Source organism: Rutilus rutilus, assembly GCF_951802725.1.
Source record: "Rutilus rutilus genome assembly, chromosome: 22".
Lineage (NCBI taxonomy): Eukaryota > Metazoa > Chordata > Actinopteri > Cypriniformes > Leuciscidae > Rutilus > Rutilus rutilus.
In genome coordinates, this window is record NC_140227.1 from 29,745,627 (window position 1) to 29,758,209 (window position 12,583).

Below are 12,583 nucleotides of genomic sequence, written 5' to 3' on the forward strand. Positions count from 1 at the left end.
TTCACCTTTCACCAAGAAGTGAGCAAACTTATGGTGGATGAAAACATGCATGGGTCAAAAAAAAACTTACATTGAAGGAGGGACTTATCAAGAGACCATGGCTGCATCCGAAATACCACATACTTCCCTACTAAATAGTTGGCAAAAAAATCAGTATGTGACAAAAGTATGTCCGAATTGACAGTGCTCATAAAAGAGTAGGTAAAAAGTACCTACTACTTCTGGAAAGATTCTGAGTGTGCATACAATGGACACTTTAGTATCCCATGAGGCCACGGGAGAGGATTTGTGAAAGGCAGTGAAGTGACACATGACAGTGACAACATGGTGAGTGTCCAGATTAAATTCATACTATATAGAACATACTTTTTTTTAGCGGCCATGAAGCAATAATAGTGCATACTCAAGAAAGTATGTGATTTCGGACGCAGCCCATATCAGCCCCCATATCACACACATTTTTACAGAAAATTCAAATTGTATTTTGAAAAATCTACTCTTTTTTTTTGGGTTATGCATTATCAACTAAAGCAGTTTTGTGTTTAAATTGCAGTTTAACACACCCTTTTGGTCCACTCTCTCTCTACTTTGCTTTGCTTTTTAGTAAAAGTGGATTTTATTTTTAGTCAGCATTGGTAGCGATCAGTAAATTTACAGTATTAAATCCAAGGTATAACCAGTAGAAATAGCTGTTTTTGAAACCATTGGAGTGGGGTGGGTAGCACAAGTTGAGATTGAGTTTCGGTTTTTGATATAGTTATCTCTGTAAGATTTGAATATTTCCACGTGCATGTCACGTGTCATTTCTCATAGCGAGAGAAACTGTGAAGTTAAACGAGCAGCGACCCTGTTCACACACGCAACTCAACACACTTCCACTCTCTCCGTCTGATAAAATAATTCTGCTTGGTAAGCAATAACACATTGTGATAATTCTCAGCAGATGTGAACATGCCTTAGCAAGTTAACAAGAGTCCGTGGGGAGTGTGGACAGCGTGAAGGAGAGAGGAAGAGGCCTACCAGGCTGTGGTTTGTGTACCGGGTTCCCCAGCGTTTCTCAATCCTGCCAGCAAAGTCTGGAGCTCGTCCAGTGTCTATACACACACACCAGCAGGTTACTCAATTTTAACAAAGACCAAATACTCCTGGGATTGAGAAAATGACTACAAAACAGTTTACACTGTTAAGTAAAGTAAACTAGAGCCATAATAATGAAGATGCAAGTGGAAGAAGAAATTAAATGTCAGGAAGGGGGAAGCATTTCTTTCCCCCATTTATTTTGCCTTTAAAGGGACAGTTCACCCCAAAATGAAAATGTTGTCATCACTCACTCATCCTCAATTTGTTTGATTTACAAAAGAATATATTATAAAGAATGTTGGTAATCAAAAAGTTGACTGCAGCCATTGACTTCCATAGTATTTTTATTTTTATTTTTCTATATGGAAGTCAATGGTGTCCGTCAGCTGTCTGATTACAACAATCTTCAAAATATCTTCTATTGTTCAACCGGATTGAAACAACATGAGGGTGAGTAAATTATGACAGAATTGTCATTTTTGGGTGAACTGTCCCTTTAAGAAAGAGGTTTTACGTTCAAGGGACGTCTAATGCACCAGTAACCAGGCGCACTAATAGTATCATGCTTCATGTGTTGTTCTTATAAAATGTTTCCATTGCAAGAAGGATGTAAAACCCGATTTGCAACATCTTATGTGGCATAGTTAACCTATATCGCCTGCTAGTGGACACACATTCATTTACACATGGAGTGAATTCCTCTTCAGTATTGTCAAGGGCTTTAAGAATATTGTGCAGGTGTTTTTGCTTTATTTCAGGTTTTGAATAATTCAATAATTAATGCACAATTAATCCATATATTCTTTAGGCTTTATTTAGGTAGTTCTACGGGCAATACTCTCCATGAGATGTGTTGGACATTATTTTATTTTTCATACATTATTTTGTTTTTCTTTAAATTAACATTGTTCGTCTTTGGACTTATTTGCAATGACTCTTCTACTTAAATTGATATTAATTTTTTGATACTGATTTTGAAACCAGGTCGTACACTCATAACGCTGGTTTTTAAATGTTAAGATGGAGAAAAACCTTTTTTGTACATTTTTAAACGAACAATTTTAGACGATATTGCAGGATGGTAGTTAGACAAATATGTTTAAATATAAAACAGACATTTAAAGCTGAAATATATGCTCTATATAAATAATCGACTCAAAGGTAACCTATAAATTATCCACGCTCAAGTCAACCGGATATTAACTTTAAAGTTTCATGTTTTCATAACATTATCCATGACATCACTTTTGAGTGTCTCTGGAAAGAAATCTGAGCATTTTTTTTTACCGGCATGTCCTTTTACTTATTCTAACTTGTTTGCAGAACGATCTTAAGATCTACATAGACTACAGTGTAAAGTTGCAGAAATAAAAGAGATGATTTATAACAAATTTGAGTGCACACACAAAAAACTCAATAATCAATTTATGAACACCTTTAATGATATGCATTTTGGAAAGTCAATATTGTAACAAAATGATGAATGGGGAGAGAAAGGTTAGTGTGCAGTTGTGTAATGGTGAAAAGATTTTTTTTTCTTTTTTTTTTTCTGACTAAATCCTAAAGTTCTAAAGTTTTGATAGTTAGCCTACCTATTATCACCGGTGCGTCTCAGACCCGCGCGCTGCTCACCAGAGCCGGACACTGAGGGTTAGAGCTCCGCTGCCGGGCACCAGGTCCTTCCCTACCGGAACATCTGCATGTGAAATCGCCATTTCACCCCGCCACACTCCCTAATTGTTGTAAAAATTATTTGTGAAATTGCTTTCCACCAGGAGTGTTCGCCACGGCAATTTCCACACAATCTCAGCGCTCGGCGGCCCCACGGAGCCGGACACGCGCACAGCCATTCAACCTAAAGATTCTGGAGGATTTTATCATATGTGCTGTTATACGACTCCCAGGTCTCTCAGAAAAACAGGGGAAGTTTCTTACACTCTTAAAATGAAGTTTCAGCTAGAGTCACGAGGGTTTTTCGATCATAATGAACATTTTCTAGTTGTTCAGAAAAAGCATCTGTACGGAAGAACCTTTGAAATATTGGCCTTTTGGTAACACTTTGTTTTACAGTGTCCTTGTTACACAAGTTACATTTCATTTCTGTAGTAATTTCTTTAATATTACACGCAAAACCAAACCCTATTCCTAACCCTATAGTAAGAACATGTCGTTAATTAATATTACTCAGTACTTAAATGTATTATTACACTGGAACACAGACATCTTAAATAAAGTATAACCAACTTTTTCAATCTCTAAAGAACCATATAGTCAACTCAACAACTCTATGCAGGTAAAAGGTATTCTTGTCATACTGATTTATTTTTCTAATATAGCATATAGTATTATTAACTATTCAGTAGGCTATTCTATCTATATTGAATATGTCAAATGTTTCTTCATCTTCATCAGTGCTTGTGCATCATCATGGCGCTCTCTGACCTCAGGTGTGCTGAAGTTTTCAAAACACTCTTGTTCCTTCTGTTCTTTATTCACACAAAACAATATAGCATTAGAATCAGATTCTTCAAACTGATGGATATATGCCGTGTTTCTCTTTTCCCTGTCTACTCAAAATCACTTTCTCTTATTTAATAATGACGATAAACATAATTCCACGCTATGAATCTATTAATAAAAATAGTTATGATATATTCACAAAAGACAAGTTAAAATACACGATTGCAATCGTTTTCCTGTACAAGAGTAGTTTTTTTTTGTATTATATTATATTATATTATATAGTGTATGTGTGTGTGTGTGTGTGTGTGTGTGTGTGTGTGTGTGTGTGTGTGTGTGTGTGTGTGTGTGTGTGTGTGTGTGTGTGTGTGTGTGTGTGTGTGTGTGTATGTGTCTCTAGTACAGAGAGAGTCAAACGCGTTAAACTGACGTTTCAGTTCAAATGAGAGATGAATGAAAACTCATTGTAACATTTCCTGTGTTGATTTAGAGAGGGAGTGGGAGGGCAGTGTGCTTGTGTGTTTTCTGCAAAGTTCCTCCCGATTGGACGGCAGATCTCGGGCATTACCCTTCCTCTCCATGCTGTAAAAGAGTGCCGAAGAGCCTATGGCAGCGCGCGCTTCCTCCTCCCACTATGTGCGCCAAAGTTGGCCACTTAAACTCCTCTCAGGCAGCAAACAGCAGCTGTAATCAAAACTAGCAGATCCTCTCACTGATATTTACTCACAGTTGCTTCAGAGCACATTGCATGCTTTACTCTGCTCTTGTTTTTGGGTATTCACTGTAAGAACAAATCTGACTTTTTCTTCTGCACCCCGGGCATTGTCCACTGGTGCGTGTGTGTGTGTGTGTGTGTGTGTTTGGATTTCTTTTGAAATTATTTGGATCCGTTACAGTTTCCACGGCGCAAACAACACTGGAGCTTTCTGTGTGATTGATTTCTTTCATTTATTAGTGAGAGTTTCAATAGTTTTGGGAGTAGCTGGAATGGCTACTTTACCAGGAACAGTTCCTCGAATGATGCGGCCAGCTCCAGGCCAGAACTACCCCAGAACCGGATTCCCATTAGAAGGTACGAAAACTACTACTACTTATTATTATTATTATTATTATTAATAAACTTTTTTTTTTTTTTTAATCACATATTTGTAATTTTAAAATACGGATTTTTTTAGAATAAAAAAAATAGATATTAAGGTATGTCAAGCACTCTTTTACGCGATAGTGATACAATTAAAGAAACGAAATAAGAAACAGAAACGAGTTTTTTTTATTGTATTTTTTTTATCAGTGATTTAATAATTGACAACAAAGAGATTTTTCTCGCAGCATTCTGAGTAAAATGCTCCAGTCTGGACGTATGATTTCCATACGCAGCTCGCGCATTAAATGGGAACCTCTTTCCTCGATCGAGTGAATTCGTGCTTAAGAGCAGTTTGACGAAAGCCTTCTAACCCACGAATCCTGCAATCTGTGGGATTTGCAGAAGTATCTCGCAGCAGTGAAGGGAAATAAAACTGGCTCAAAGCATCACACTAATATTTGTGTTGCATGACTGGGAATAATCGAGGTTTAAAGTGGCACATCTTTAGTGCCTCTTGAATGGCAATTAGTGTCCTCAAGTGTTACATCCTCTCCTAACATCAGATAGGCTGATAGTATAGAAGGATTCTTTCAGGAAAGAAAATGTGTGAGAATGAGATTTTTTTTGGATTGATTCTGCAGGCTTTGATTAATCGTTATTCGCTTCTTCCAATAAACACAAGGCGATACGCACGATTACGTGATAAATTATATTAGCTGATATGATATGATTAATCAGAATGACAGCATGTAGATGTTTTTGTGATAAATTCGGTGCAAAGCCTGGATGACTCACAGAATTTTTACGTTTATTTTCAAAACTCTGAGATAAATTGATCCACAAGTAGCCTACTATTGTGTTTTGACAACATTATGTGTAATTTTACGTTGCACAAAACTAATGCGTAATTGTAAGATGTTCAACAAAATGTAGTTTTAGGTAATCAGTATCACAAATTTAATAGCACGGTTAACATGGGTATTGTAAAGTGTAACTTTCTTTATCTTACAGAGTATGCTATTGTTTCCTTCTTTCAATCGCCCTTTTTGGGCCTGAATGTTTTCCCGCAGTCTCAACGCCTCTGGGTCAAGGTCGAGTGAACCAGCTCGGTGGAGTTTTCATCAACGGAAGGCCACTGCCGAATCATATCCGACACAAAATAGTGGAAATGGCCCATCACGGCATCCGACCCTGCGTGATCTCCAGACAACTGCGTGTCTCACACGGCTGCGTGTCCAAAATCCTCTGTCGGTACCAGGAGACCGGCTCCATTCGTCCGGGAGCAATAGGTGGAAGCAAACCCAGGGTGAGTGAACGATTTCACCAAAACAAATGCTTCCCTCAAACATTTCGCAATGGAGAGTTTATTAAAAAAAGTTCTTAAATCTAAAAGGAAACGAAGGATTTATAGTAAACAGAATGCGCATTTCTTTCTTCTCCCTGTGTTTTCTCCGCCTCCACAATATTTTTTTTTTGGTTTTTGTTCTATACTAAAGCAAGTTGCAACACCCGACGTTGAAAAGAGAATCGAGGAATACAAACGCGAGAATCCAGGGATGTTCAGCTGGGAAATCCGGGATAAGTTGCTGAAGGACGGGGTGTGTGACAGAGGCACGGTTCCTTCAGGTGAGGCCTCTTCCGGTAAGCACCATTTCTTTCTTACGGACATTTAGAGGCACTTTACGCACTTCACTGCATCTGTTTAAATAATGGAACATTCTGTATATTCGGTTCTGATTAAATTTGGAATTTTGGATTTCGGATTTTAGTGTGCTTTGATATAAAAGAGAAGAAAAAAAAAGATCACATTATTAGTGTTATGATTGTTACACTGGGCGTTACAGTGATTATTATCTCTCTTTATAGTTAGCTCCATTAGTCGGGTTTTGAGAGCTCGTTTTGGCAAGAAAGATGACGATGACGACTGTGATAAAAAAGATGAAGACGGAGAAAAGAAAACCAAACACAGCATCGATGGGATTCTCGGGGACAAAGGTCAGAGGCCTTTAAATTTCTCATTGTGTGTGAACAGATGCGAGGAAACGTGGTGCGTAAAAGTTGTGTATTAAAACTCGAACTCTGCTTTTTGAGGTGTGGATCAGTTGTACTGACAGATCATGATGGACTGGTGCTATAATTGGTGCTGCTGTTGCAATTGATATTTCATTAAGTAGTTATTTGAAAGGGACAGATGCTGCAGTCCTTCATTCTCGCCAGGGGGAATCTGTGCGCCCCCTTGGAAAAAAAAAGGCACAAATAGCTCTCATTATTCATGCTGCTAGCTGTTCAGTACTTACTCAATTATTTATGTGAGCCCTGACGTCAGGTATTTAGCCTGGTAAATTAATTTGTGTGGCACATTCCATTTCCCTTGCGTTTTAACGACCCCCTAAACGACAACTGACAGTTTGACCCATTTGAGAATCGATGTCAGTTTAAGCAACTGCATTACGCGGGACATGTGGACCCGGTGGAGCCGTGGAAGGGCTTGTTTTGGCAACATTTTGCATTTATACGTATTATATTATATTATATTATATTATATTATATTATATTATATTATATTATATTATATTATATTATATTATATCATGACCTTCATATTGTGAATTGAAAATATTTATTTGAAAACATTTTAATTGAATTGCAACTATTGCAAACTTCATATTTTGGGACATGTGAATATATTATTATATTATTTTTATTTTTAGGCCATATATTTTATAAATGTAGCTATAATTAAACATACTATTTTAATTCGAAATATAATATTATAATTCTAAAAGGTCATATTTGTAATATTACAATAATGCACTAATGTATTTAATATTATATTTATAACAGGTCACAATACGCTTTTGCCTTTTTTTCCCCCCTAAACGTGGTTATGAACAATCTCGTTTTAAGCCTTTGTAACCTTTAGACTGAGATACAAAAAGAGAAAAAGCACTGGAGCCGGGCAGCAAAAAGAGTAACTGGACCGGTGACCCCCCATTCAAAGATCCCAGAAAAGAGGGGAAAACTTTGTACAAAGGGCATAAGAAAAGAAAGGCAGATAAATTATTCAGTGCTCCCTGCTGCTAGATAGTTTTGTAATATGAAGGAGCGTTTAGAATTGTAAGCTCAACATTTCATGGTGCAAAACGACGGCTTTTGTGCGGGTTTAGTTGCGCGTAACTGCGCAGTTGGTTTAAGACAAAGTAAAGCTTCGTTTGCACATATCTGACGGGTTGAGTTTCTTTAATTGCTATAGAATGATCAATTAATTAATTTGTTAAATACATTTAAAAAAATAGGATTATTTCTGTTTTCTCCTAATTGCATGATCTAAATTATGCCAAACTTCATTCATAAATATTTTTATATGCGTTTATACACAGGGCGAAACTGGTATTCGTTTTGAAACAAATGCATGAAACCAACTCCGATGTTTCTTTTGCTGTCCACTGGTTGTAGTTGTTAATTTGTTGGGAATGCTGTGAGTGCGTCATCTCTGGGTTAATGATTCCATAAATCTGTCATTTCCAGTGTCTCATCTTCGGCACAAACACTGAATTCACTGTTAAATTCTCTGAAGGGATTCTTTAAGTTTACCATCCGGATAACATTTAATAATGTTAAGACTTATTAGAGCTGCGGTGTGTTGAATGGGCGTCTGTGTCGCTGAGGAGTGTAAGAGCTCGCAGGCACCGGTGAGAAACACACTGATCCTCCAGCAGCTCTTCGCGCACAAACTCTAATGTAGAAGAGCTTTTAAGCCCTGATTAAACTGAGCCCCTTTATTTCTTTTCACTTTCATCTCTAAACGGCTCACAGTGACTCGCCCAGGGCGTAAATTCATGAGATTTTGTGTTTATTTTATATGATCTGGTATTTATTTATTTACATTGATGGATTCTTGCAAACTTTTTTTTAAATGCAAAATACATTATTTATTTACTTATTAATGTGTTTATAAGGTGTTCAATTGATTACATTTTTTTTTAACTCACATTTTTTCTTTTTGTTGACATCTGTGGCATACATAATAGATGCAAACATTTATTTATTTGTTTGTTTGTTTATTTATTTATTTATGTTTCATGTTTACATTGATAGGTTCTTGTAAACATTTTTGGGTGTACAAAATACATTATTTATTCATTCATTTATAAGCTGTTAAATTGATTACACAGACTAAAAGAAAAAGTCAGACCTCAAATTTTTCATTTTTGCTGACATTTTTGGCATACAAAATGTATGCAAACATTATTACATTGATGGAATCTCGTAAACATACATTATTTATTTATTTCATGCGTTTATAGGGTCTTAAATTAATTATGCATTGGACAATCTAGTTAATCAAAAAAGTCAGAACTCACTTTTTTTTTTTTTGCCTTTTTGGTGCATATAAAATACATTTTTATTTATATAGTAGCTTGTGTTTATTAGGCGTTAGTCTGATTACGCAGTAGGCTAGTTAGTTAAAAAAAAATCTTTTAGGATTTTTTTTTTTTTTTTTTTTTTGCCATGTGACATAAACTTTAAAAAACATATTTTGTCTAATAATTATTCTTTTTTTTTGGTCTAAATTGCCTCCACCCTGAGCAGATCTCCAAGTGCCTAACCTTAATAGCCTTAACCATGACTTCCACATTTGGTTTAGTGGCTATTACAATAATAATAATCTTGTGCACCTGCCATCCTCGTTACGGAAATAAAAAAATATGATGAGCGACAGCAGAGTTAGCACAAACCTGCCAAACTTAATTAGTCTTTAATGGGTTACAGCCCCGCGTCTGACAGCTCACCTGGTGCTCTTTTTGTCTGGAGGAGCATCAGTTAAACGCGAGCGCGCGTCCATTTGTGAGAGTGGCACTGGACACTTCAGCAAATCTGTGGATTACCTGAGGTTTTCAGACTAATCAAACAGACTTCAGTCAGGGGTTTAGGAGTGTTGTTATGGGATAATGGTGATCAAAAACCTGTAGGCGAGATGGCTGTGAGCGTTGCGCAGTCTGATGCCGGGGACTCACTCAGTCTGATGCCTATTGTAGCTACACAGTGTGCACGAACTCAGCGATATTTAGAAGAAAACAGAAAAAAATATTTTTAAAATGCAACATTTTCCTATGATAAAGCACGGCGAGAATATTCTGGAAAAGAGCGGTTTCACATAGTTTCGGTTTATGCGCCCTAGACGCGCACCAGCAGGGCATTTTCTTTCTTGCTTCACATTTATATGAAAATAAAGCAGATACTTTCGAGCCTAAAGCCGCGCTGAAAGAGAAGCATAGGGAGACATTTTAAACAAATCCATCTGGAATAGAATATGTTACAGGGACACACACAGAGAGAGAGAGAGGAAGATTAAGTGAAAGTAAGCGGAAGTTATTTAGCTATTAATATTTTTTCTCCTCAGGCGTCGAGAGTGACTCCATCTGCACTTTCTTGAAGCTATTTTGGCTGGGCTGAAATTGTAGGAGACCCAAATGTTGGGCAGAGATAACATAACCATCAGAGTGTGGACCATCACTGCATTAAACACGGATTAACCTCTTCTCTCCCGTCACCCTGTCTCAACACAGCTCGAGAATTTGACTGGCGAGGGATTTTCTTTAGTGTATAGACTCCAGGGTTTCATATATATATATATATATATATATATATATATATATATGTATGTATGTATGATATATCACGAGTGTGTGTGTGTGTGCGCGCGCGTGTGTGTGATACTCTGGTATTAACCACTTTTTGTTGACAGGCGTATTAATAAGAACAGATATAAGCTCATAATAATATTACACTGCAGCTACTGATTTCGCCATTACAGTGCTGCTCATTACTTAAAATTCAGATAAAGGCAGTTCTAATTGTGAAAAATGTACCGAACCAGATGCAATTGACTATGATTTGGATTCAAGCATTTGTGATGGTGACATTAATTTTTTTTAATAAAATGAAAAAAAGCCAGATCAACATACTACAAGTTTTTTTTACCCAGGGCATTAGATGTTTGAATTTTATAATTATTTAGTTATTAATTTGACATAGGCTACTACTACTTCTAATATAACTAATAATAATTACAACAATCATTTATATCCTGTTAAATAATAACATGATTATCGTATATAACCTATTGTTTCTCTTGGGTAACACTTCATTTTAATGTGTCCTTGTCACACGTTACATTTATTTATAAATTAGCATAATTACATGCACCTAACCCTAAACCAAACCCTAATCCTACCCTAGCCCTATAGTAAGTATGTAGTTAATTATTTTTACTCAGTAGTTACATGTATAATTACACTGTAACAGCGACACATTAAAATAATGTGTAACCGTTTCTTAATATATTATCTGGTAACACTTTGTTTATTACTGTACTTACTATAGTAATGACAGAAAATGATGCATAATTACATGCAACCAAACCCTAATTCTACCCTAACCCGGAAGTACATGTAGTTACTTAATATTACTCAGTACTTAAATATACAATTACGCTGTAACAATGACACCTTAAAATAAAGTGTAACCTATTATCTTTAGTATAATTGTTTCTATTTGTGTAAAATCCTTGTCTTGAGGCTTTGGATTGATTGCAGTATTTGGGAAGGAAAGGCAAACCCCTTTAACAATTCAGAGCACTGACCTTATCACTCCATGGCGCGAATATAAATTTAACGAGATGCGAGGAAATGAACAATATACAGTCCTTAATAATTCTTGCTAGTGATCCAGCTACTGTTGAATGGGGAAAAAAAAATGCAAACATGGCTGGTATTTTAATGTGTCTTTAATTGACTCCGCTGTAATTGGTCTCCATACAGGGATTATAGACCAGTTAACAATGTCGTTTTTAGATTGCCGGTGACCTGTGAACTCCAGACAGGGCGTGAGTTCTGATGTGTTGTAGAGATGTTTAAAAATAACCAAACGTGGGTAAAGATGATGTGAATGAGGGCTCAGGCAGTTCAAGGGAAATTGAGAAGCTTATGATCTTTGATCCGTGGATGTCTTTTGCTTATCAGAAACACTTGAGACTACTGCAGTACAAAGCGACTTCACATTACTGCTTGACAAGTCTGCCTGACTGTTCATTAAATGCGGTTTGCCATCTGGGACGGTGCAAATCTCTGCGCAGATGTTATGGAGAATATCATTCTCTTATATCTGAGAGAAGTCTTGTAATGGTGCGGTTTTCACTCCTCCGTTGTTAACGGGGCGATTCTGGAGCGCGCAGAAGACTTTACGCGCATAAACGCTATTATCTGCTCGTGCTAATAACCAGAGAGGATTTGATTTTTCAACTTTTTAAGTGCTTTGAACCCCAAATGTAATAGGTCTACATGAATCGCACATAATACTGTATATCTGCTTGGATCTTTGTGCGTAATTCCCTCTTCGTTCGAGCAATTCTAATGGATATTGTATTTGGTGCGTTCGTATCTGGTTAATGTTTGTAATGGGGGCTTAAATACACAATTGATTCTGACATGTAAATTGTCATTTCCGTTTTAGCCATTTGATTTGCGAGGGCGGGTCACACTTGACACACACAAGCTGCGATACAGATGAGAGCATGCCTCATTAAAGTGTGTGTGTGTGTGTGTGTGTGTGTGTGTGAGGAGGGGGCCTGAAGATGAATCCAAAACTTATAGTGCGCAATCGTGTTCATTTTGCTGTTTTGAACAAATGAATCATTAAGATTCGTGCGTTGCTAAAATATTTCACAGAGATATTTTATTTCTTTTCAGTTGTATTGTTGTCAATAGCTCATGGAAATTATATGGATTGTGCTTCAGAACACACAATAGTTTTGTGTTCGAGAATCAGAGCGCAACATTCTTATGCACAGTGTAAAAATTCTTATTTATGTGATAAAAATAAGGTCTTTATGCCAAATGGTGTGTCAGAAGACATGCCTGCTGAGGATATAATTGAATGCCCACATCGATGAAAGGC

At 36.7% G+C, this 12,583-nt stretch overlaps 1 protein-coding gene across 3 annotated transcripts in view; it reads left to right on the forward strand.

Annotated features, from left to right (window-relative positions):
- Positions 1-4,203: 4,203 nt before the first annotated feature.
- The window catches only part of pax7a (paired box 7a), a 62,665-nt gene continuing 54,285 nt past the window's right edge, over positions 4,204-12,583 (forward strand). For 2 of the 3 annotated variants that reach the window (XM_084395733.1, XM_084395735.1), the window contains exons 1-4: positions 4,204-4,612; positions 5,695-5,930; positions 6,121-6,265; positions 6,491-6,619. In XM_084395733.1, coding sequence (XP_084251859.1) covers positions 4,528-4,612; positions 5,695-5,930; positions 6,121-6,265; positions 6,491-6,619 — 595 coding nt within the window. In that variant the 5' untranslated portion in view covers positions 4,204-4,527. The remainder of the gene's footprint in view (positions 4,613-5,694; positions 5,931-6,120; positions 6,266-6,490; positions 6,620-12,583) is intronic. The other variant, XM_084395734.1, reaches the window with a different exon arrangement.